Genomic DNA, 27,383 nt, shown 5'->3' with positions numbered 1-27,383 from the left:
GAAGGGTCAGCCGTCTGCTGGGCCTAATTTATGACAATCACTTTGAAAACACAGGGGAGTGGCTGTGGCACCACCACACTTTCGTGTCACAGCTGCTTTTACTGTCACGGCCGTAAAGCTCTTCTGGGAAGAGAAAGAGAACAATGGATGGAAATACAGAGAAGAGGACTACTATGGGATAGCAGAGAGGGGGATATGAAGGAGAAACGAGGGGGAGAGGGGTAGATATGGGCGGAGGTCCACAAAACTTTAGATATAAAGACAAGAGTAGGATCACACCTGTAGTTTTAGACCTCCTTGCCAAAAAGGCCAAGCCTATTGTTAATGACATACACAGCTCTGGCTCCATTGTAATCTTTTCCTGTCATGAGCCAAGACTTTGGCCTGGGAAAAACTGTCATGAACATCTATTTATTAACTCAATATTGATATGAGTGACCATTATTACAGCTATCAACTGATACTTTTTTTTGCACTGTAATATAATGGAAATCAGATCATTTTAAGAGGGGATGGAAAAATGTTAAACATTTGGAAAATGATAGTCAAAGAAAGGGAAGAGAAACCATTGGAAGGATGCTGAGCTCGTTTTCAAAAATATATTTTATTTCACATGGAAATTTCACATTTATCAAATGGATTCTTTATATAATATTCTATATATACACATATAATACACTTCACTACCACATGTACACAATAAGGTAACACGTTTTCTAAGAACAAAAAGGATTGACTCAATGTTAGTCATATACCGTTGCGTCTGACGTTCAAACCACCCTGTGAAGTCTAGTTGAGCTTTGCAGCTAAGATTGGTGCCGTGTCTTGTGATTTCAGTGGGTGTAGTCCTATAATCTCTCCGGAGTAGTTTTTCCCAAGATCTTTGCTTTATTGTAAAATGCTGAACTGCATTAAAGTACAACCAAATTGTAAATTATGTCCAATCAAATCAGAACTGTCTGAATAAAATGTCTTCCTTTTTTTACTTGGTTGTCTTTTTAGTGATTGAAGTAGAGGTTAGATGCAACAAACAGTGTTACATAGTGAAACACTCTGGCAAGTGTTGTGCTTAGTATAGATCAGTCTGGGTGATCTAGTTTAAAAAAACAGTACGAGTGCATGATCCAACAAAACAGAGAAGGTCCTTCTTCCGCTGCTACACACACACACACAACATGTTTGCTTTTGGCAGATGTAACATTTTGTTTGACCTCTCCCTCCCTCGCACACTTTCTCACTGAAACACTCATTCTCCCACTCGCGTGAACACTCCTTTCTCAGAGAGAGCTCACCATTAGTAAACATAGCATTTGATAAACTTACAATATTAGGTTAATCTTTCAGCAGCAAACTTTTATACATGTTTTTTTTCCAGAAAATGTACACAACACCGTTCCTTTCCATGTAGTCTCCCTTTATGAGTCTGCATTGTGGTGTCAGTCAGTCTGTGCCTCAGTCAGACTGGACAACTGAATAGTGTGTTGCATGTCTGTTGTGCTGTATGGTTAGTGCTGTGAAAGCACATGGTCGAGTCTGCAGAGGAACATTGATAGTTAGCTAACACATTCCCTGCTTTTGGTCGATGCTACATTGAGAAATAATCACTTGGACATTTAGTGCCACTCAATACAATTAACAGTACACAATAGTCACGGTTGGAATAGAATAGATACTGGAGAGATGATCACTGTATTCTTTGGCTCAAAAGGTTAGAGAAGATGATGCACTAAATGCTGTTTTTTCCTAATACAAATTCATATCAAATACAAACAGTTGTCCATTATAGGAAAGCCCGTTAGCTTTGTCTTCAGTGATTGCTCTTCGTCCATTCCAGTTTATGTTCCTCTTAATTTTTTTCTTCCTCACTTTTCCAAAATGAATTATGTTTTTTGGAGGAGTGTAAAAAAAAAGAAAAAAAAATACTAACATTAAAGAACAAAATCTGTGCAGGAAATACTGACATCTTAAAAAAGAAAGGAGATAGTTTAATGCCTCCTCACAAAACTCCAACCAAAGTCTCACTCAGCACACTTAGTGAATGTATGTCCATCTGTATTTACAACATTAAAAATGGCCCTCCCAGTGACCAGCACTAGGGCTTTGAGAACTGTCTTTTGTGTCTGTGGTTCCCCACAGACCAACTTCATTGTAGTCCCTCCAAGTCTTTAGGATCTGTAGTTCTTTCAGAGTCTCACTGTAACGACAGAAATAATAAGACTGGCACCATCAATGAGAGGATGGAGAAGGATGCTGTCGAAACCGCTGAATTTGTCCGCACGCTTTTCTGGACATCTGGCAGGATTACCACTGGGTCATCTATATGGAGAAAATATAGAAAATACATTAGTCCACGTTAACCCGGATTCCTTACACAGATTAATCCGAGTTCTGGATTGAAAAGCATGATCAATGAAGAATCGCCGCTGAAATATATTTTTAAGTATCATCCCTCCCAAACTTTCAGTCCTGGGGTCAAGTATAACTGGCCCATAGAGAGTACAACTGGTCAATGGTTTGTTCATTAACATACCTGCAGGCAGTCTGTTGGAGACGTTGTGTGCTCCACCCCCAGCTCCAGCTCTTCCAGTTGCAACCCTGGCCTCTTGAGATCCTGGATGAGAAAAATAACAAATCAATCCCTCTGCCTTACTGCAGCCTGGAGCTAAAATCATCATCATTATCAAACAAAGGCTACATTCCAAATGGTATCCGATTCCCTATATAGTGCACTCCTTTTGACCAGGGCCTGGTTAAAAGTAGTTCACTATGGGACGCAGACAAAAGCCTATACAGTACACTTCTCCACCCAACCACTAGGGCAGTGAAACTTACCATCAGCAGCTACGACGTTTACCCTGAGCCTGAGGCACTCCTGTCCGTGGTGGTGCAGAGGTTTGGCTGGAGAGGGGAAGGAACAAAGACGAGCGTTAATTACAGACAAACTAATGCACTTATCTTCCCATGTGGCCTTAATCCACCTCCACACACACAGACAGACGTGAATATACATGCATGGACACACAAGCGGCCTGCAGCCATCTGTGAGCAGGCAGTGTGTGTCCCGTCGCTCATCTAATTACAACACACTCAGGGTCACGGCGTCGCCTCTCTCTGGGTGACTGGCCACCGGCTATCTGCTAGCTAGCATGTGAGCACTAACGCACAACATAGCATGCTAACAACACAACATAGCACGCCAACATTCACTGAATGGTAACATAAGCCTTCAAGATGACAACTTGTTTTCCTGGATGCTTTGCCAAGGGTCATAAGGTCAAACTTTACTGTATACACTTCTATATCATCTGCAGTGCTTTTTCCATCACATTTTTCCCGATTTAAAAGTGGAATTTCACCCCACTCTCATTTTGACATTAGACTACTTTTGAGGTCTGAAAACATCTAACAGACATTGACTTTGTCCCTTTAAGTTCTTACCAAATTCTCTAGAAAGAATTTATTCACATGGATAAATAAAAATGGTGGACTATCTGCTAGCTAGACACTTACAGATATAGTAGTAGCTCTCTCCCTGGCGGAACTCCTTGCCCAGGGTGAAGGGGGTGAAACGCTGGAACTTCTCTGAGAACTTCTCAGCAGCGTGGGGTGCGAAGGGGTGGCCGCACTCCCAGCGCATCTGGTCGTAGGACTGAGGCTTGCAAGCGTCGTAGTCCTCCCGCTCCACCATGTAGAGCACGTAGCGCTCAGCATCCTGCGATGCCACCTCGCCCAGCGGGTAGTGGGGGCACACGATGTCCAGGTAGTCGTTCAGCCGCACCTCCACCGCATAGTCGTCCCATAGGAACCTGAGGACGAAGAGCAACGGGGGACGGATGGGGTTAGTCGAGTCACAAGTGGCATCGGGATTGATAAGTACGGCGATGGCTTAAAATACAACTACCAAATTCTTGATTATGTATCGACCGGTGACGTGTGCCCCGGATTCAACAGGGGAAATCATGGAGGAGATGGAGAGGCATGAGCAGCAGGCAGGGAGGAAACACTAAGTGGGGAAGTGAGCTGGGTGGATGTGTGCATAAATATGGATGATTGTGGACAGCAGCAGCAGAAGTGCTGGGCTGTGCTGGGAGCTAATCCTGAGTGCACATTGATCCCAGCTCCCCCGGGAACCCAGCGATGTTTACAGAAAATTATTAGCATTCAGTCAGGACACCGGGCCGGGAGATGAGTATCGACACTAAACTGCAGCCAGAGCTACACACCAGGCCATCACAGACAAGGGGTACAGAATGCCTAATCACTAACACACCGTCGCCCAGAAAGAGTGAGAGGCAGGAATATGAGGAGGCCAGGTCTCTCCTGAACATTTCCCCTTTTCATTAAGGACAGACAGACACACAGGTCGGGTCCCTGTCTGTTTCTGTCTCGTGCCACACTCCCCCTCGGGAAGCAGTCAGACTGTCTGCATGCCTCCCCTCCCTCCCTCCACTCCTAGCTTTTTACAACAGCAGTCCTAGGGTGGATTTACATTTGTAAAATATGTCTAGTGAGATCTATCTTTCTTCAACATTGGATTTGCAAGTTTTCTGCCCTACTAGCCTTGGATGGGATTCATGCTTCATGTGTGAGTGCAGCTATTAACATAATGTAAATGCCATAGTATATAGACAAACAAAATAAGGGTAGCAATTCAAACTATACAGGAGCTTCTAATCTAAACCATATTGCATAGTGTTGCAAACTTGATTAATGTAATGATTCACAAATGTATGGATATTTTAAAAACCTTTACATTTTCCATTTGGCTAACAGAGAAAAGAATGAAGGTAATTATTTAGGGGACGTATGGTGTGGGAAAACCCTTGTCTTTACACTGTTCCACTCCAAGGGGAGTCTCTTTACACTACACAAGTGTCTCTCCTGGACTGAGTTTGTGTCGTGTAAGGAGGTCCCCTAGTTCCACCCAGTAAAAAGCACAGCCCTCCCACCCTCCTCTACCGTTCTTTCTTTACCGTCATTCTTTATCACAGAGATATGCATTCATCCCCATCCATCACCACACACCAACCTGGAGGGAGCGGTAGCTAGCTCTAGTGACATACCACCCCCCCCACCAAGTGTTCAGTTACTCAAGATGTGCTTCTCCATTACCACCTCCTCCTGCCTGAAACTGTCCGCGTCACCAGCAGTGCCCAGAGTAACAGAGAAGTGAAGTAAACTCACCCGGGTTAAAATATTTCCACACCCGAATGCGTGTCTGAGATAGAATGTTATTGCTTTTGCAATGAATACATGTGCAACTCTGCATTTGGGGTACTTTCACAAAGCCAGCTAGTGTGTGGTGTGTTATATCCACCCTATTTTACACCGTACAGCTCTGGTTGCTCCGTAGCCCTGGGGGTGTGTATTTGCACATCTGTCAATGAAAACTCACCCTGGAGCCAAAATGTCTCCAATGTGTTTTTTGTTGTTGTTGAGAATTCCAGCTTCACCCCATGAAAGCAAAGAATGCAACAAGTGACATTTGGGATGTGTTCCGGGGGGGGGGTGCTGGTGTGACAATGTCCATATGTGTGAGTAACGATCAAAGTGCATGAGCAAAGAGAGGCCCGTCGCTCATTGGCTGGTGTTGTTGCTTGTTGCCGGTGAACACCCTGGTTAAAGGACAGACGCTGTGGCTACAAACTCCAAGCCCCTAATGCCCACTGACCCTCCCCTCCAGCACAACCCTCTCTGCCTCCCAGCTTCACCGCTTTCTCTCAATGCAGATGACCAGATTAACGGCACTGTGACAAGAGTAGTGTTAGGCCGGTCAAAAGAGCAACTGTTTCTCTCCGTATTCTAATGAAGCATGCCAACTACCATTTAGCTGCATAATAGTAGCATATTTAGCAAACACAGTGCCAGTAATTATTATTCCACTGACTGTGCTCTAGGACAGTTTAGTGCTCATCTGTCTGGCTGCCACACACTGTTTACAAGTTCTACTGTAGAGTGGTCACTCGCAATTCCAGCTAAATCAATAATACTATTGAGCAAACATGTTTGTATGCTGTGCTTGACCTAGTATCCTCCTCAAACAGTAACCACATGACTGAGCACGCACACACGCTGAGCACGCACACACTGACTCCCCCCCCCCCCCATCCCATGTGTTCATCAAAAGGGGGGTGCAATTAAAACACAAAAAAGGGGTGTTAAAGTCACCCTGGAGGGGAGTAATTATGCTTCCCCTCCCCCCACCCTGCCCCCCCCAGGCTGGGAGTGAGGGGAAGGGGGAAGCCATGTGAATAAGAGGGTCAGGGGCCTCTAGCTGCGAATGACTTTGATCTGTGTTAAACTTTGTGTGTGAGTGTTGCAGTTGCTTCATCTGATGGAATAGATCATGAACCAAATGAACAGGGGGATGAATGCACACCCCTGAGGGGCCCTTTTATTAATTGTAAATAGTTTAATTATCCCGGGGGCTTTTGTCTTCTACACCTTGGCATTAAAAGGGTCCTCAGCATCCGGACTGATTAAAGTTAATGTAAAACATTGTCACCATTACTCTGGAAAACTAAACAGATTCACTCTCTTCCTTTCAGTGTCCATGTTGAAAATGGTGCCTGAATTGTCTCTCACTATGGTTACAAAGCTGATTAATACTCTCTGTTGTTCCTGGGATGCTCAGTTTTAATAACAGCAATGTTTAGCTCCTGAGCAGAAATAACTAGAGGGAGGGGGTGACATTCTCTGCTTATGGATGACTTGTGGAACTATGACAGATATGCAACTATGTTTGTGTGTGTGTATTGGGTTTGCTGAGGAATCGTGTGTGTGTGTGTGTAAGGGTGGATAATGAATGACATCAGTAGCAGACAACCAGCCATGGATGTCGGGGTTCTGCGTCGGTGTCTGTCTGTGTGTTGTGTCTAGTGAAAATTAGACTCCATACTGGAGGAGAGGAAGATGCTCGAACAGAGTGAGTTATTGATGTATTAGAGCCTATTCAGGGGCAGGAGCCTAATCTCTCTACTTTAATCTCTCTGGCCAGTGTTTTACTTTCTTCTTCACCTCCACCCCTTCCTCTTTCATCTCTGCACTCTACCGCCCTGTGGAATGTGGGACCTCTGAGGGGAGGAGGGCTCACTCAGGATCAAAGGTTGGGCAATCGCAGTCAGCACCAGAGGGTCTTATACAGACACACACGGTCAGCAAGTGATGTGCTGCTCCCGTGCATTTCAAATCCCAGAGATGGATGTTGTGTGGAGAATCACCTGCTTTGAGGTTCAGTTTTAGTCTATTTAAAAGCACATGAGGTTCCACCAGCTGACAAGCTCACAACACCTGACCACTGTGACACCCCAGAAAAATCACCATCAGAGCCCTACTACTCACCATGATAGAGCGAGAGCCATGTTAGTCTAGAGCCATCGCATGAGTGGATCGGAATGCCGGAGGCCGCCTAATCGGCTCCTCCAAACCCGGATTATTGGGTGGAGCAGCGGCTGAGCTCGGGTCCATTCAGCGGCACCAGACTCTGCCTAATACAAGGGCTTAGAGCCGACACCGAGGCCCAGAGAGGGGGAACAGGAGTGGGGGAAAGACGGGGGAAAGGGCGGGGTGGGGCCTTGGGTCCATTGTTCCAAAACAGAGGGGGTATTACTGTGTGTGTGCGCGCGCATAAGGACATGGAGGGAAAATGAGGTGTTAAAAAAAAAGAGAGATGAAAGACATGGATAAAAGGGGAGGCATTTCTTTCTGAATGTATCCTCTGGAAAACAGTTAAGAGATTGAGAGCCCCTCTGAAATACAAGTCCGGCTGTGCTGTAGTGCTGGTTCACGGTTTTCTACACAGCTAAATTTCTCTTTCATTTCATCTCTCCATCCATCCATCTCTGTCAGGTCTCCCCACCCTCTCCCTGTCTGTCTTTCTTTCATCACTCAATAAGCCTAATAGTTCCCCATTTCATTCCAACCCCTTCCCTGCTCCTAGTACTCGCCGAACCAATCAGAGACTGTCTTGTTGGAATGCCAAACATGTGAGTTTGTGTCCCACCGTTTATAGAGAGGCTAGCACAGTTAATAGAAAAAAGAATGGGCCAACACTCTTAGCCCCTCCCTCTTAACACAATATTCAGAGGCGCAGGTTCATTCTTGGGTTGTGTTGACTTCTGTCATCAATCTCGCCTTTCTCTCTGTCACTTTACCTTTGTCCATTGTTCATTCTGACAGCGCCCCTGGCCAAAGATTTTAACTCCTTCCCTCCAACAAAGTAACCCCAGTGTGCACCAGCAACATAATTGCCTTATCTTGGACAACCGCGGGAGTTAGATGAATAGGTGTGCTCTTTCCAACTGTCTAACACAGTCCCCAGAGTCATTTGTACTTCTGTAAGAGCCTGACCAAAAAGGTCACCAATGAAATTACATTTATCAAGAGGCAAATATCTGTGCTAGGAAAATCGATTTTACCAAATTGATTTCCGCAAGATAAACTTTTTTTTTTTTTTCCCCAATCCTCGCTCAGTCGAGCCTCGTAGCGTAATGAATTCCTCCGAGAGTATAATAGTCTGTGAGCATTGACCATTGTTTGTCTGCCAGTGGCATTGAGACGGTACAAGTACATTTGGCTGAGATGTTCTATTCAATGCACAGGTCAACATTACACATCTTTACCTCCAGGGGGCAGTAGTAACTGGGGCAGAGTGTGAGCGAGAGTGTGGCCCATACTGTAGACGAGTGACAATATGCGCGCAATCGCTGTGGGAACAAGTTAACAACCAGAGTCCAGCCATTTAACCATTTCAACAGGACAAACACACAATGACCCTTATTCACACAACATTACACACATAATTCCCAGTTTTCAGAGACAATAATCAACCCCATGGAGTGCCATACACACATTCTCCTACACACTTCATTACAAATGCATGGCTACACGCAAAGACAATGACTATGTAGCTGGACAAGTCTGAACACACACGTTTATCATATTACTACATCTGTTGATCAGGAAAGTCTTTTATACTCAGTATTTGGGGTTGAAAGGTTGTAAAACATTAAGAAGGAGGTGGAGAACACACACACACACACCTTATCAAACAACCGATCACTATCAAATCACTATTCATCAAATTACTCTCAATGGCAGGAGACAAATTGTGTTGATTTCTGAAATGACACTGAGAAAATGTAATCAACTCCTCAGTGTGTAGATAAGTAATTAGTACAGGGTTCGGTGGTTGCCTGTGTGTGAGAAAGGTATTGTTTATTGTATAGGCAGGATATGCCATTTCACGGGAAAAGACTAGGCCAGGAAGCTCACACTTGTTGAGAAACATGCACATACTACCCCTGTGAAAACCTTTGGCCTGATTCACCATCTTCCTGTACTCAATACAATTTATAACCTTCCGTCTCCCACCCAGACAGACAGAAGACAATGAAGATTATTGAAGAAAAAATTAAATAAAATAAAAATATTAAAGGCTGACCTGTCATTATGGTCGTCGAGGTAAAGTCTGCTTAACTGATGATTACCAACTATAATACTGTCTGCACACCCCAACGACCATTGAGCCTATCGCAGCAGATTACCAGTAGTCCGCAATCTCAGCGTGTTTTCCTCCGATTCCAATTTACTAGACAGAGATTAGGGAGAAGATTATGGGACTTGGGGGAGATGGAGAAAGAGAATGAGTGGGGATGGAAGAGACATTCCCAGAAATGACTAGAAAGGGGGTGTAAAAAGATGGGAACAATATGGGATTCGAGAGAAAAGAGGAAAACTAGCCTTTTTCGCAGAAAAGAGCGATACAATTTAGATTGTCTAAGCAATGTAGAAATCCCTCATCTCGCACACCACCTACTGTCACCCGAAGAGGTGGCTAACCAACCCTTTTTCTCTCTCGCACACACACACACACACACCTTTGTTTTTCTCAATTTCACTCCTTTCAGAGTGGCAGAGCAGAGTTCTCAGACTGGTTCAACCACTTCCATTGCCCCATAAAATAAACACAAAGAGAAAAGCATACAGAGTGAGACAACAACTGAAAGAGGGGGCGAAATTGCTTGAGTTCATTGAAAAGCCCATGGCGGTTAGTGGAGGGGAAAGCTTGAAGGAGAGGTAAAGCTGAGAGAAAGAGCGCAAAGTGCCTAGTGGTGAATGGCTATGGGTGCCAAAAACAATAACAAAAAATGTACACACCTCTTAGCCTTCTTTCCTCCTTCCCCTTTTAGAGAAGGGGAGTAGGAGGTGAGGAAATAAATGAACTGAAAAGAGGCAGCATGTAAAGTTGAGATAAAAGGTGGAGAGAGAGAGCAGAGGGGGACCCAGAGACAGGAGGAAGAATGAATCTCCCTGAGGCAGTTCCAAAGCCGTGTGAAGAGGGGAGGCCTGAGTGGCAGCCAGCATTCAAAGACCACCGCAGTGACAGAATGACTGACAGACTGATAGAGGCAATGGCACTTCATCACCGTGTGCACTCTGAACCCCAATCAGTCACACCAGTTACTGTTCTGTTCTGAGGCACTCTGAAGAGAATTCCCCCAATTTGTATGGGAAGCACTACAAAAAACAGCCAAATTGTCTGGACAATGCTTGCAAAAATCACTCATATGGGTGAAACTTACCATAAAAATCATTAATTCAATGCAAATACACCATAAAAATAAAAAATAAATCACTTCTTTGGATGAAATGCACTATAGAGTGATAAGTCATTTGTGTGAAAATATCCCAGAGCTCATTTGGGCTAAAAAAAGCAAAACATTAACGAAGAAGATTAAACCCCCCAAAAAGATTAAATGTGCATCGAGAAAAAGCGATTACGTTGGAAATATGTGATGAGAAAAAGCCATTAAGTTGGAAAAGAGGTGTAAATAAAGTGGAAAATATGCTAAACAGAGAGAATGTTCACTCTAGCATGAGGGAGTGAGGAAAGAGTTAACATTGAACACGTCAAACTTTCTGCCACTGAATCAGCTTGAACAGGAATGAGGGAGGAGGCGGTGGAGAGAGGGAGAGACAGGTACAGGGAGAAGGAAGAGGGAGGTGTACTCGTGCTCTGTCAGGGGGGGGCAAAAATGTGTTTTACCCAGAGAAGGAGCAAGCTGAATGAGTAGGCTACAGTATAGCTTAACTTTGGGGTTATGAAGTCCATAGAGCACTAGAGACAATGTTAACATCAATCACAGAAATGCAGTGCAGCAGTGTGTAAGCATGGAAGTCTGGGTTAATGTGTGTGTGTGTGTGTGTGTGTGTGTGAGCGAGCCAGTGAGTCAGTCAGTGATTTAGGAGCTGGTGCTTTAACACACTGCCTCCCGCATGGGACACACCCTTCACACAGACACACAGAGAGCAAAGCATACTGATAGAGCAACTTCTGGGAACCAATGTGAATGATTAAGCCCTTCTTAACCTCAGATGCAAGCTTGCAGGTTGACACATATAGGCGCACACACACACACAACAACCCAGCCAATGCACTGTCAGATCTTAGTTGGACTGAAACAGCGGTTGCTCGCTCACTAGCAGCCGCGACCTTGCAGTCAACATGCCCCAAGGCGCACGCACACACACACACACACACACACACACCAGTGCATAGTACAGCATCTGTAACTGACACATACACAGTTTATTCCATATAGAGAAGCAGACACCTAACTGACCAAGATGATCAGTCTGCTGTCAATTAGATTAACTATAGCGTTCTAATCAAGACTACTGATTGATAGGCCACACAGACTGGGGGAGAGAGAGAGGGAGGGTGTCAACGCAAAAAGGACTGATAGAGGCAAACAAATCAACAGCAGAAGCACATCAAGCAGCAGTTGGGAGGGGGGAAACAGATTGAGAGAAAACCAAGAAAAGAAGAGAATTAATGAAAAAATATCTCTCTCTCCCGAACTCTCATTTACTTCTGCGAATGTGAGATTAAGTGCTGCCAGAGGGAGAGATTTAGTGCAGATATCCAGTAAAAATAGCAAGTGTGGGGATTAAGCGTTTATTTGCAGAAATGACGATCATTGTTGTCCCTGCATTGACGTAACACGCTTACATCTGGGACTGGTAACTTCATTCTCTGAGATTATGACATGGATGTGTTTCTGAGAACAACGACTGCAGTGGCATTGCCTTATGGGAAATCTCCATGGATCACAGCAGAGGAGAAACTAAGTTTAGTACTGTAGGAATGTGAATATATTTGTGTGTGTGTCTACAAGATGGGACGTGTTTGCATACAAGTGAGAGTGTATGCCTTGCTGTGATTGATTGGGTATTTGCTTAGTTTGCATGTGTGATTGAATGAGTTTGTGTGTTTGTATCTAAGTGTGTGTGTTTCAATCTCACACTCCAACACATTCCAAACTTTTCACCCCAACCACCATCAACCATAACTCGAATTGACCTCCATCTATTCAGTTGTCTCCAAACCCCAACAATTTGGCCTTAAATCTCTCCTTCCCAAGCTATCCATCTCACTCCCATAATATGACCTACTGGGCAGGCTTCAAGTTACCTCCTCTGTCTCATTACACCATTATTCCTCATCTTGCCACCTAAAAAAAATGAACCTTCATATGTCTCCCTGTACCGTCCTGTCAGCCCATCGATGATCCAGTGATTTAGTGGACAGACAGACAGGCCTAATTAAAATGGAGATATCAACGCCATCAGAGGGAAGGGATTTTGCAACCGATATTTCTACACCACACTGACGGACGAACACCTATAAACCAACACGGACATATTCCACTACTCTCCTGAAGAATGTACTACCACGGTCAAGTCTCTGGGTGACTGTTATAAGGCCTTTGGCAACGACAGGCATATCCATTTAAAAAGTGATATCTGTTGATAACAAAGGAATGTGGAATTACATTTGTTAGTTTGTTTGGGTCTTTCAATAGGAAATGTTATTATTACTGATTATCACATAACTATTACATTTAATAACTAATAGTCGCTAGTCTTGGTGTAAAGGTAGTGCTAATAATAACGCACCCCCCAATCCATAACCATATGTCCTTGAACGTGGTGTAACTTAGACGGTAGCCTATCAATACATCAGATTTATGGCATAACTATGTGTAACTACCAACTCCTTCTAAGCGGGTAGACAATCAGATTGTAGAAAAGTTTCCAGCAGGCAGTAGTGAAGCCAGTGACCAAGAAGATACTGTAACTGCCATGTATTATAATAACAACAGTGGGCAGCTGCATATATGCATCAGATTCAGTAGAATCAGTATGTAAACCAGTTGAGGAAGTAGGCTACACGCATTTAAATACCCCTGAACAATCACATTAATGCAGTTCACTAACAGGTTTAGGCTATTGCATGGTCATCGATATGCACAGACATAAACAGTTAGGCTACTGTCGCATTGTTGCGCATAGACTAGCTAGCCGACAATCATTTCAGCAAATCATTAAAGTAACAATCACAGCTGCCGATAGATGTTACTACCTTGTTGCACAGCTGCCAATAGATTGCATCTTATTACTTTGTTGCACTTGCGAATCGGATTCGCTAAACTGTTACAAATGAACAGTAATGAAAAAGAATGACAAAAAAAACCTAAGCGATCACAAACAGTTTAACTTACTTGGTATTTGTTCTATTCCAATATACGCTGTGCCTTTCTGCAGATGCAAACCAAGCGCAGAGACTCCCAACGAAGCACAGGCTCCAGACCAAATCCATTGTGGAGTGGGGAGGATGCGTGAGTCTAGCAGACAAATTCAACTTTGGAAAATATCTATGCGTCCATTAACGAGTAGGTTGTTTACTCAGGAAATTGACTTAGGCAAGCAATAGCTTTAAAAGAGAAATAAAAAATACGAAGGGGTTGTTTCAATTAAGCTCAGCCCGCAGTGAATGAACAACAACTTGCGTGATTTCTGGTTTTGTGGAACGCCTACTATCGTTAATCACGCCCCATTAGGATTAAGAACCAATGGGAGGACAAAGCACCTAGTTTTTCCACCTCTTGTTTGATAGACGCGAGATGCACGCCCTCTGTGGTACAGGTCGAAGAGGGGAATTTCAAATAAGTTTAAGGGCCTATTCTATTGACGATTTATTTTTCCAGACTTATTCGCAGTAGGGACTACGTCAATATCGATTACATGATTTTCGCAGAATCAAACGACCCAATCTGAGGGAAGTCAATTGTATAATAGCTTTCCAACACAACCACTCTATGGTGGTCAGTTAACACTGGGTTTCCCAAACTTTAGGCTATATGCGTAGCAAATGGCACCCTATTTCCTACAAAGTGCACTGGCCAACAGTAGTACACTATCTAGGGAATAGGGTGCCATTGGGATGCAAATTGCATTCTATTCTTGATTCTCAAGCCTCAATTTCAGTGAATGGTTTTGTGTAGGTCTGGTGACATTGCCAACATGACATAGGCCCATAGACATAACATGTAACTGGGGAGCATTTACTGTTGCAGTATTTGACATGCTATCCGATTAGCGTATATTACCTACAATGACATGTTACATTTAAACTAGACATTAAATCCAAACAATCCGATTAGTGCATATTACCTACAGTGACGTTACATTTAAGCTAGACATTAAATCCAAACAATCCGATTAGTGCATATTACTTACAATGACATGTTACATTTAAGCTAGACATTAAATCCAAACAATCCAATTAGCGCATATTACTTACAATGACAGGTTACATTTAAGCGAGACATTAACAAACCAATTAGGCACATTTGGGCAGAAATGCAATGGTTCATTGCATCAGTCTAAAAGTTTGCACATACACTGCTGCCATCTAGTGGCGAAAATCTGAATTGCAGCTGGGCTGGAATAATACATGATGGCCGTTCTCTTGCATTGATGGTACAAAAAAATACAAAAGAATGGTTGGTTTTATCTTTGTAATGTCTTTTACCAGATCTATTGTGTTAAATTCTCCTACATTCCTTTCACATTTCCACAAATTTCAAAGTATTTCCTTTCAAATGGTACCAAGAATATGCATATCCATGCTTCAGGGCCTGAGTTACAGGCAGTTAGATTTGGGTATGTCATTTTAGGCGAAAATGTTTAAAAAAAAGGGTCCGTTCCTGAAGAGGTTAAACTTCTTCAGGATTGGTGGGTCCCCTGCAGGACGGTTGAGCTAACGTAGCATTTATACCTGTGTTCTCTGTCTGTTTGTTGCCAGTTCGTCTTGTGCGTTCAAGCTAACCAGCCGTTTCCTGTCAGCTCCTATAGTTTCGCAGCCTCTCTTTCCTCGTCCTCCTGGATTTTGACCTCTGCTTGTCCTGACCCTGTACCCACTTGCGTGACCTCTCTGCCTGTCCCTGAGTCTGCCTGCTGTCCTGTACCATTGCTTCACCTCTGGATTACTAAACTCTGTCTGTCCCTAACCCTGACCCCGCCTGCCGTCCTGTACCTTTGACTTACCCTGGATCTTCGACCCCTGCCTGCCTTGACCTGTCTTTGCCTGCCCCTGTTGCTACAATAAACATTGTTACATCGACAGTCTGCACCTGGGTCTTACCTTGATTCTTGATATACAAGAGGGGTCCGAAGTAGGTGCAGACAATTGTCTACCTAAAATGTAGTAAACGCAGTAAAGATCTGTTCCAAATGTATCTACTGAGGTGTAAACCTCTGAGCTCTGACATACTAATGAGGCCATAAACCACACATACTTAGGCAACATACATTATTTTGGATACTGTATAGGAAAAGAGCTTTCTTTGAAATGCCCTATTTCGAGGTTGGGGTCCTTACATTTCATTTCCACTCAGCAATAAAATAACCACCTTGGGAAGACCATACTGTATGTAGTAGGCCTACATTGCAAACTTAAACACTTTACCTACCTCATTTAGCTAAGTGAAATAGTTCTGAGTCTGACAGGTAGGTAACATGACCTTTTAATCCTCACAGTTTCTTTCTAATTTCAACCAATGGGAATATGAAGTATCACACAAGGCACCACTGCACAAATGCACATGGATACTGGTATATCTGTTCAATTCTAGATAGGTTCTATTCTAGGCCTAATACAGATATAACTTGATTTTAGCATTTATGAATAACACTTTAATTCCATTAGATGCATTTTTAAGAATCACTTTTTGCATTTGTTCTTTGTCTCACTCTGAGGAAGATGAGTGGGAGAGAGCCTACAGTCAACGTAACTGAGTTTTGCATCGCAAGTGAGGGAAATTGCACTGGCAAAGCTTTTAACGTACCGTAAGAACTCATGTCAAAACATCATCCATAACATACACATGAGAGGACTTTTTCATAACTTATCCTCCTTCTGACACTGAGGTGTGAATTGAACAGAGAGATGAATGGAATAAAGGTTGCCAAAGTCTTTCTAAAGCTTGCTTTGTCAAACCAACACAATCTTTTCCACAAAAGAAATCCACCCACCGCAACTTCAGAAACACACATGAAGTACAATCTGAATATACAGTACCAGTTAAAAAATTGGACACACTGTAAGGGGTGCGTACTGGCGGCAGAGAAGTCAGGTGCAGGAGAGCAAAACTGATTTACAGCGGTGCAGTTTAATAAATAATAAATAAAACCACCGTAAACAGTACAAATAAATCAATGGGTAAAACCCGCCACACACCAGCATAACATGCACAAGCACTACAATAAACAATACCGGACAAGGACATGGGGGGAACAGAGGGGGCAGTACGCACTGGAAGGGAGAGAGGTTAGTGGAGGAGTGGCGGAGCGAGTTCTGACTCATCTTGGCCCAGGTCATGAACGCCGCCCACTCCCCCGGCCGGTCCTGGCAATAGGACCGCAGAAACCTGCCCACATCCTGGTTCACTCTCTCCACCTGCCCATTAATCTCGGAATGAAACCCAGAGGTAAGGCTTATCGAGACTGCCAGACGTTCCATGAACGCCTTTCAGACCTTCGAAGTGAACTGTGGACCTCGATCAGACACTATATCCTCAGGTACCCCGTAGTGCCGGAAGATGTGCGTAAACAAGGCCTCCGCAATCTGTAGGGCCGTAGGGAGACTGGGCAGAGGGAGGAGATGGCAGGACTTAGAGAACCAATCCACAACGACCAGGATCATGGTGTTTCCCTGTAAGGGGGGAGATCGGTAAGAAAATCCACCGACAGGTGCAACCAAGGCCGTTGTGGAACGGGTAAAGGGTGTAGCTTCCCTCTGGGCAGGTGCCTAGGAGCCTTACACTGGGCGCACACCGAGCAGGAGGAGACATAAACCCTCACGTCGTTGGCCAAGGTAGGCCACCAGTACCTCCCACTCAAACAGCGCACCATCCGACTGATCCCAGGATGACCAGAGGAGGGTGACGTGTGGGCCCAGTAGATCAACCGGTCACGGTCAGCAGACGGAACGTACAGACACCCACGGGACACTGGAGGGGAGCGGGCTCTGCACGTAACGCCTGCTCAATGTCCGCGTCCAGATCCCATACTACCGGCGCCACCAGGCAGGAGGCCGGGAGTATGGGAGTATGATCCATGGGCCGCTCCTCTGTGTCATACAGCCGGGACACTGCGTCTGCCTTCATATTCTGGGAACCTGGTCTGTAAGAAAGGGTGAAAACAAAATGGGTGAAAAACATGGCCCACCTTGCCTGACGAGGATCCAGTCTCCTCGCTGCCCGGATGTACTCCAGGTTGCGGTTGTCAGTCCAGGTGAGGAAAGGGTGTTTAGCCCCCTCAAGCCAATGTCTCCACGCCTTCAAAGCCTTGACCACAGTCAACAGCTCCTTGTCCCCCACATCATAGTTTCGCTCCGCCGGGCTGAGATTCCTCGAGAAGAAGGCACAGGGGCGGAGCTTCAGTGGCGTGCCCGAGCGCTGAGAGAGCACGGCTCCTATCCCAGCCTTGGACGCGTCCACTTCCACTATGAACGCCAAAGTGGGATCCGGATGGGCCAGCACGGGAGCTGAGGTAAACAGAGCTCTTAGGTGACCAAAAGCCCTGTCCGCCTCAGCAGACCACCGCAAACTTACCGGTCCCCCCTTCAGCAGTGAGGTAATGGGAGCCGTGGCCCATCGCGGCGCCGAGATGTTGCAGCATCTCTATGACGCGCTCCTCGACCCCTACAACCGGGGTACCTGCTCCTGCTGACTCCATGGTAGGTGTGTAATTCTGTCAGGAGTGTGCGCAACTGGTTAACTGAAGTCAGGTACAGGAGAGCAGAGATGAGTGAACAGGCACACTTAATTTGGCAGAAGGAAAACGGTCAGCCGCAACTGCGTAACGACACTCCCGCCAAAGGCAAAAGCGAATAGCACACTCGTCACACAAATAATGTACAGCATACAATACCATGGGTTCCAAACAACACCCGGCGAAGAACCAGCATGAAGCATCCCACATGACACGTAACGAACAATTACACACACAGACATGGGGGGAACAGAGGATAATATACACGTAGAGTGATGAGGGGATGTAAAACAGGTGTGCGGAAAAACAAGACAAAACAAATGGAAAATGAAAGGTGGAGCGGCGATGGCTAGAAGACCGGTAACGTCAACCGCCGAGCGCCGCCCGAACAAGGAGAGGAGCCGACTTCGGCGGGAGTCGTGACACAGACTTTTCTGCTCCTTGGAATCAGTGGCGGTGTGGATGACTCCTGGAATCAGTGGCTGTGCGGATGACTCCTGGCTCACCTTGATGATGATGACATCCCCTGTCACGCCCTGACCTGGGAGAGCCATTTTTCTCTGTTTGGTTAGGTCAGGGTGTGATATGGGTGGGCATTCTATGTCATTATATTTCTTTGTTTTGGCCGAGTATGGTTTCCAATCAGAGGCAGCTGTCTATCGTTGTCTCTGATTGGGAATCATACTTAGGCAGCCTTTTCCCACCTGTGTTTGTGGTAGTTGTTTTCCGTTTAGTTATCTATTGCCTGACGGAACTGTTTGCTTTCGTTTTGTTTCTTTGTTTAAGTGTTCCGTTATATTAATAAATATGAACACTTACCACGCTGCGTTTTGGTCCCCTTCTCATTACGACGAAAGCCATCACATCCCCAGTCTGGTGCCTGATGGGACCGGATTAGCAGCAGCTCACAAGGTCATTAGCTCTATATTTACCAGATCCACAGGCTGAACTTAATCTGTCAGTCACCTGCAGTGGACTCACAGGTAGCTAAATGCAGAGTTCCTTCTCCTTGGGAGTTTGCGGATCATTCCGGGGATGTTGTATGCCTGTCTGCCTCCCTGTACTGTGAATCCCAGTGGGCTAACAGGTAGCTAAATGCAAATTGCTTAAAACAAAGGAAGGACTGCATGACTGGGGTTGTTTTGTATAATAACGCTAGTTCTGGATGGTCAGAATGCAATGAATGAAGGTGAGGTATACCTTGGGGTTTTGCGTCTCGTTCCGGGGATGTTGCTTGCTGCCTCCCTCCCTCCCAGTACTGTGAATACCAATGGTTTTAGCCTGAGCTGTTATGGCGCTACCATTGTATAACGACATTAACATAATGGAAATGAGTGAATGTGTGAACGGCACACGGCCCAGTGTGTCCAGTGGATGTCCTATTATGGGCCTCCATGGGATGCTGCTGCTCGAATAGAAACACAACGACTAGATTCTATTTCTATGACTGCCCTGCTGTTACTCTAATGGGTAATTAGAGTAACAGTAGAACAATGCTTCCCATTGCTTGTCCTGGATGGATCTGTATATTGAGTTCCTTTTCTGGAACAAGAAAAGTGTTTGAAAGTGAAGTGTTTGGAATTTAGCATCTACAAGTCATCTTATTTTGGTTTTTAATATAGATCTGTAAAGATACGACACCCATCCACTAACTTGCTAATGCTGCACCTTCACGAACAGAATGGGGTTACAGAGGAACAAGCACAGCCAATATACTATATAGCCTATCTATGGGAACAAGTTTGTTCCTGCTATTTTTGTCCTTACTCTAGCATCAATGCTAAATTGCTCTCAACTCCCCCAAGGCAGCGGAAAGCAAACAGTGGTAAATGATTAGTGGTAGCTAGTCATGCAATAAAGCCTTAGTGAATAATAGTGAATAATCAGTGAGTGAACACCTATAAGCTATAGCAACAGTTAAGTTGTTAATGCCCTGGTTAATTATAAGAGGGTGAAATGAGTGGCTCATTATAGTGAGCGGAAGTAAATGATCAGTGGGCTGCCAGAGGAGTGTTGTGCTCAGGTAAACCTATTAAGACGACACATCTCAGTCAGAGGTCTCACGGTGAGCTCAGCACTCTGTGTGCTCTCAGGCTTAAGAGCACATAAAGAAACAGACCCGGGCAGAGGAACAAAGGACAACGGAGGAGAGGAGGAGGAGGAGGAGGAGGAGAGGAGGAGGATTGAGGCAAAATGCAAACACAGTGTTAGGTAACCAGAGCTTTCTCTGAGCAATACAGGGATTGAGAGAAGAAAAGTGAGTGAGGAAGAGTGAGGCTCAAGAGATAGAGCAGGTTGAGAAGAGTAAAGAAAAGATGTAAAGAGATGTAAACAAAAAAGATGCAAAAGGAGTGAAGAAGAGAGATGGAGCGAGGGAGGGATACCAAGAGACCAAAAGGGAGGGAGTGAGCGAGAGATTGTGACATAAATAGACCGTAAACAGATTACGGAATGGAAAGGACTGGTGAAAAGAAGGAGACACACAAACACAAGTAAACAAAGCAAGAAAGGAAGGAGGAATAAAGAGAAAATAAACTGCCAGAGCACACTGGCAGTAGTCCTCAATAGCTACTTCAATATGTATGAGAGAGTTTTCCCTGCTAATAGACACTATACGACAACGATAAGATAGAGAGAGGGAAGAAAGACAGGGAAAAGGAGAAGGAGGAGGATAGGGAATTCAGGTTTTCATGGTAAAAAGGGACTCTTACTCCATTCCAGTCACAAGACGTTTCTACATGTCCAAGAGATAAGCAGGAACAAGAGACCACCCAGAAGCCTTGTTTACAATCCCCTGTGTTTCCCTGACATAACAAAACAACAAGCTCTGAGTGCAGGAGCCCAACTCAAACAACCTGCCCACCAAATTACAACACTACGCTGTCGCCAAACAAAACAATTACATCATTATGATAACACAACGTAAACGTCCTCGCCGCATTACACATGCACAAAAGTATATAGTCAACGAAACCGCCACAAGGCCTGAAAATTGAAAATGTCACCAAATGTGCAGATTCAGAACACCTTTCTACAGAAGAAGATAGTGGAGAAAGTGAGCTATACTGTAATTGCGTACTTTCTGAGCTTTCGAAAGCCACAACTCGTGAGTTTGAAACGTGCACCTGCATAGGCTCTGAGAGAAGCCAGCCATAGCCAGACCTGCAGAAGATAGACTGTGCTTCTCATGCTGTCAGCCCCTAGGATGCTGCTGAAACAGCCCTACTGCGTGTCCCAAATGGAACCCTATTTAGTGCACTATTGTTGACCAGGGCACATAGGGTTCTGGCCAAAAGTAGTGCACTACATAGTGAATAGGGTGTCATTTGAGATGCGTACCAACCCTGCATTCTCTCATTACCTCAGAAAAATGTAAACACAAGCCACAGCAGCTCTCCTCCCAATAGAACAGCGATCTGTCCAGTGCACCCAGACCTCTGTGACATTGAAATCCTCACACAATACTATGGGGGAGAAGAGACTTGAGACTGGCACTTCCAGAGAACAGCGCGATCTGTCATATTGACGGGGACAGTGACTGACTCCGGTCAGTTACATTCCCATTCCATGACATTCTTGTTCACTTCCTCTGACAGATGTGATGTGAAATAATGTCCCAACAACAAAAAGTTACAACTTGCAACTTATTGTGCTGACTGACAGTGAATTCAGTAAACATGCATAGATTGTCATACTTGAGTAAAAGTAAAGATAACTTAATAGGAAATGACTCAAGTAAAAGTGAAAGTCACCAAATAAAATACTACTACAGGAAACATCTTAAAGTATTTGGTTTTAAATATACTTAAACATCAAAACTAAATGTAATTGCAAAAATGTACTTAAGTATCAAAAGTAAAAGTAAAAGTATAAATCATTTCAAATTCCTTATATTAAGCAAACCAGATGGAACAATTGTTCATGTTTTTTTTATTTACCGATAGCCAGTGGCACACTCCAACACTCAGACATACAGAAATAAAGCATTTGTGTTTAGTGAGTTCGACAGATCAGAGGCAGTAGAGATGACCAGGGAAGTTTACATTTACATTTACATTTAAGTCATTTAGCAGACGCTCTTATCCAGAGCGACTTACAAATTGGTGGATTCACCTTATGATATCCAGTGGAACAACCACTTTACAATAGTGCATCTAAATCTTTTAAGGGGGGGGTTAGAAGGATTACTTAATCCTATCCTAGGTATTCCTTAAAGAGGTGGGGTTTCAGGTGTCTCCGGAAGGTGGTGATTGACTTCGCTGTCCTGGCGTCGTGAGGGAGCTTGTTCCACCATTGGGGTGCCAGAGCAGCGAACAGTTTTGACTGGGCTGAGCGGGAACTGTGCTTCCTCAGAGGTAGGGGGGCCAGCAGGCCAGAGGTGGATGAACGCAGTGCCCTTGTTTGGGTGTAGGGCCTGATCAGAGCCTGAAGGTATGGAGGTGCCGTTCCCTTCACAGCTCCGTAGGCAATCACCATGGTCTTGTAGCGGATGCGAGCTTCAACTGGAAGCCAGTGGAGAGAGCGGAGGAGCGGGGTGACGTGAGAGAACTTGGGAAGGTTGAACACCAGACGGTTCAGGAAGTTCTCTTGATAAGGGTGTGAATCGGACCATTTCTGTCCTGCTAAGCATTCAAAATGTAACGATTACTTTTGGGGGTCGGGGAAAATGTATGGAGTAAAACGTACATCATTTTCATTAGGAATGTAGTGAAGTAAAAGTAAAAGTTGTCAAAAATATGAATAGTAAAGTAAAGTACAGATACCCCAAAAACGACTTAAGTAATACTTTAAAGTATTTTACTTAAGTACTTTACACCACTGGATATGACGGAAGCCTGAAATATGAATGGAAATAGATTCTTCATGTAATCACAGCATCAAAAGTTTGGAGTACACAACCGGTAAATACAAGTGTAAAGAAGGATGGTGTGCATGTGTTTAGTCTGTTTACGGACACGTGTTTGTGTGTGAGTATACAGCATGTGTGTGTGGTCCAGGCCGCCCTTAAAGCAGTTCCACTATGGCCTCGGTACTACACCCTGTCAGTGTGCCGTACTAAAAATCAGCTTAACTTCCATTAGCCCACCCTCCATTCACCATGGCACATGCTGCCACTCTCCATCTCCCTCATTACTTAAGAGAATGAGAAAATGAATTTTACAACCCCTGACATTTTCTCTCTTTCTCTTCACATCAACAGCCACGGCACACTCCACTACTCCCTCTCTCCTCCTCTTAAGACAATAAGGAAAAGGAATGAGCGAGGAATTTAATTTTATTGCCCCTCTCCCTTTCATTTTCCCTCCTTCTCCCCATTATTGACAAGGGCTCGTATCCAAAGCAGCACACTCCATCATTCTCCTTCTTCCTCATTACTTAAAACAAGGGAGGAGAAAATGAATTTTAGAGCTCCGGGCCCCTATCTGTCTCTTCACCCCCACCCCTCACCACTCAGCCCCCTCCCCTTATTCGAAGTGGCACGCCAATCCCCCCGCTCTTCTCATTACTTAACCGAAAGATTGGAAAATTATTTTCCTGCCTCTTTCCTTTCTTCCTCCATTCTGCTCTCCACCATTTCTCCACCAAGCCCACACTGGCTCCATTGTCTCTTCCTCTTACACTCCTAAGGAGGAAAAATATATTTTACAGCACCCCCCCTCCATCCCTCGTAAAGAAGTGCCACACTTCGCATTTATTTTGTCTGCCGCTTTTTACATTAAAAGAGGGAAAAATATATGTATGACACACTTCTTCTTCGTCACTGTACTGCTGCTTCCACCCTCTCTTGGAAGGCTTTTCTTTTCATTAGCATACTGGTGGTTCCCTTTGTCTCCCCACCCAGGCACACTTCTGCTCTGCGAGGCCCATGTGTCCACTTTGATGGCATGCAGAGGGGCCATTGTGACTGATAGAGGGTATTAAAAGGTAACTTAAGAGAACTGGCCCTTCTGTAGCCACACCCCCTCCCTCACCTCCTCCTTAGATTGGGTACTGTCATTACCTTTGCTGCCTGGCATTGTACACATATGCTATCTGTAGTCTCACTAAGTGGGCTACAGGGGCATGGGGTCAGCATTGATCTACTCCTCTTGGGCCTGTAATTATAAAGCATCTCAGAGTAGGACTACTGATCTAGGATCAGTTTAGCCTTTTAGATAATAATGAATATAATCATATGGACAGGGAGGATCTGATCCTAGATCTATTCTAATATGCTTTATGGATAGGGGACGTGGTCTTCCAACATGTAAAAGTAATCCTACATGGACGAAATCCAGCCTTAAAAGCTGACATATTCAAAATTGTTCTTTCAAAGAGCATACAACGGAATGTAGACTCCATGTGAGCTGACATCACACAACAAAGACAGTCTGTGCTCAAACGGGTCATAGAGCACTAGTTATGACACAGTTCTTTTGGATCTTCTCCTCCCCCAGAAGTACACTGCTACCACAACCTCTCTACACATACAGTATCTGCAGCCCAGATGCTACTCACCCCCCAACTCCTCACCCCCTCCTCTCACTCTTCCTCCTCCTTCGCTCTACTTGTGGCGGCTGTTTCCAGCACCCTATTCATTAACAGATTCTTAATGTTCCCGGATGAGTTGACTGTAATTTATAGTGGCAAAAAGTGCCTCAGTGTGTGTTGGTGTATGTGTGTACGTGTGTGCGTGCGTGTGTGCTTGTGTGTGCACTTGTGTGTTATTTCGTAAAGTACCAGGGATAGATTTTGATGTATGTACAACTGATTAGGCATGTGTGTATATTGATTTGCTTAATTAATGTTCATGCGTGTTTGAGTGTAGTACTGTATATGTAAATGTGCTTGTTCCTGCTTGCCTCTTCACTCTGAGTCTCCCTGGAGAGAGTCACGTCTTCCTAGAGGGCAATGCAAGGACAGCGACGAAGGCACATATCAGTTTTTTCGGAGGACTCTCAATGAGGTTTCTGTCTCCAGAGCAGACCTCAGTCAAAGTCCTGGAGTTTTCCATTCTGTCTGTTTTTCCCTTTCCCAGTCTACTGCCTCTACGCGTTGGGGCACGCTGAATTAAGATGACATGAGTTTGTGTGGGAAGTCCCCATGTCCACGGCCACACAAATGTGGGTATGTGTGTGTACAAGGTGTGTGTGTGTGTGGGTATGAGAGTGTCTTTCTTGGTGTGTGTGTGTGTGTGTGTGTGTGTGTGTGTGTGTGTGTGTGTGTGTGTGTGTGTGTGTGTGTGTGTGTGTGTGTGTGTGTGTGTGTGTGTGTGTGTGTGAGGGAGAGAGAGAGACCGTGCCGCTTGTAACGCCAAGATAGTGGGTTCAATTCCCGGGACCACCCGTGAGTAAAATGTATGCATGCATGACTATAAGTTGCTTTGGATAAAAACATCTGCCAAATGGCATATATTATAATTATGAGAGAGACAGAAACAGAGAGAGAGACAGAGACAAACAGAGACAGTGACAGACACAGAGAAACAGACACAGAGAAACAGAGACAAAGACAGTAACAGACACAGAGAAACAGACACGAGACAGAGAAACAGAGACAGAGACAGAGAGGTTCTGTGCCCAAACCTCATCACACAGATTTTGGCATGCTCACTCCCCCAGATTGTGGAGTATTGAATCCCAGTGTTGCTCCTCTCTTTCCTCTCTTTCGGGGTGCTGGTGGTGGTGGTGGGTGGAGGTTGTGGAGGTTACATAGATTGCGAGCCGCTTTGTGTGCCAAGGAAAGCCTGTTTCCTAGAAATGGATAAACACACACACACACACACACACACACACACACACACACACACACACACACACACACACACACACACACACACACACACACACACACACACACACACAACTAGTTCTCTTCACATAAACAGAGGCACTGTACTGCTCATATAAATGCCCACCCACACTAGTACACACATTCTTAAACACAAACACACACAGTCGTACACACACACACACACACACACACACACACACACACACACACACACACACACACACACACACACACACACACACACACACCCTAATGTACAGTACATAGTGCTGTGTCGGGGGGGACATTCCTTTTCCTTGACTTCTTGACCATTTGAATTTCCTGCACCTCGCTCCCTTGCCAGTTGAACGGAACTCCACGCACGGTAAAAATAACCCCTGGAAAGCCAGTCAGCAGTAGCAATGCTCCGCTCTGAAAACACAGGGTGCCCACTCCGCCTGTTAGCAGGAAGGTTTCTATTTGAGGAGAGTCAGGCTCCGGCGGTGGAAGCCGCTACTGCTTATAGTGCAGGGGGCTGGGCCGGGCTGGGTGGTAGGCGTGGGTGGTGAGATCCTTGAGGGTTGGAGGCTGGAGGTCCCACTGTCACACCTTTGAGCGCTTATTTCTAATGATTCCAGTTAGAGCGAAGTGCACTAATGGCTCACAGACATGTCACACATGTTGAGAAGGAGCACTGGGGATGATGGAATGCTGTGTGGGGATGTTCTACACACTGACATCCTGCCCCACTCAGGCAGCGAGGCAAGGTAAACAAAGGGAAATGAGCGCTCAGACGAGCAGCAGACGAGTAAATACACAACAGACATACACAAACACACACGGTCACACGCACAGGTTCAGGTACATACACAAACGCTGGAATGAAAACAAACACAGATGCTTGCCTATTTGTTCTCATTTGCAACCTGTTTTATGCTTTCATAGATGTGGACATGGACATATATACACACGCACACGCACACGCACTCACACATGCCAAGTATGTCCTCATCTGCAGCATGCATGGATAAGTATATGTGTGTGCGAGAGTGTCCTCTCAGACCTCACCACAGTGCACAGCTGGAAAGGAGAGAGAGACCCGAGTGTGTCAGTGTGGTCAGGTTAGGGGCCCTGTCTCTCTCTCCCTCCCTCTCTCTCTACAACACTCCTTTTCTCTGTCTTTCCTTTTCTTGAACTCCCTCGTTTTCTCGGGCCTCCCGCTCCCGTTCCCTCAGTCTGGTTTTGGCATGTCTGTCTGTCTGTCTGTCTGTCTGTCTGTCTGTCTGTCTGTCTGTCTGTCTGTCTGTCTGTCTGTCTGTCTGTCTGTCTGTCTGTCTGTCTGTCTGTCTGTCTGTCTGTCTGTCTGTCTGTCTGTCTGTCTGTCTGTCTGTCTGGCCAGACCACTCTGGCCAGTCCAGGTCTCTCCCAACTCAAATTTACAAACACACACATACACACACACAGAAATGACAGTTGCCATGGTGCCCTAGTGAAAGTCTAAGCAGAGAGCT

The 27,383-nt window shown here is 45.0% G+C and overlaps 1 protein-coding gene across 1 annotated transcript; it reads right to left on the bottom strand.

Moving 5' to 3' along the window:
- Positions 1–585: 585 nt before the first annotated feature.
- Positions 586–13,855, bottom strand: LOC106588172 (ephrin-A1). The gene is made up of 5 exons (XM_014176894.2): positions 13,566–13,855; positions 3,511–3,806; positions 2,833–2,898; positions 2,531–2,611; positions 586–2,316 (listed from the first exon to the last, which is right to left on the bottom strand). Exons 1-5 carry the CDS (start codon positions 13,661–13,663, stop codon positions 2,192–2,194), a joined length of 666 nt encoding a protein of 221 aa, XP_014032369.1. The 5' UTR covers positions 13,664–13,855; the 3' UTR covers positions 586–2,191.
- Between the last annotated feature and the right edge of the window lie 13,528 nt (positions 13,856–27,383).

This window comes from Salmo salar, chromosome ssa27, assembly GCF_905237065.1.
Source record: "Salmo salar chromosome ssa27, Ssal_v3.1, whole genome shotgun sequence".
In the NCBI taxonomy this organism is placed as follows: domain Eukaryota; kingdom Metazoa; phylum Chordata; class Actinopteri; order Salmoniformes; family Salmonidae; genus Salmo; species Salmo salar.
Note: the sequence above shows the minus strand (reverse complement) of the source record. Positions and strands in the feature narration are given on the sequence as shown.

Coding starts and splice junctions, on each gene's coding strand:
- LOC106588172 (XM_014176894.2), bottom strand. CDS start 13,663: ATGGATTTGGTCTGGAGCCTGTGCTTCGTTGGGAGTCTCTGCGCTTGG. Junction 2,899..3,510: donor AGAGAGCTACTACTATATCT/GTAAGTGTCTAG, acceptor TCCCCTCTCCAG/CCAAACCTCTGCACCACCAC. Junction 2,612..2,832: donor AAACGTCGTAGCTGCTGATG/GTAAGTTTCACT, acceptor TTTCTCATCCAG/GATCTCAAGAGGCCAGGGTT.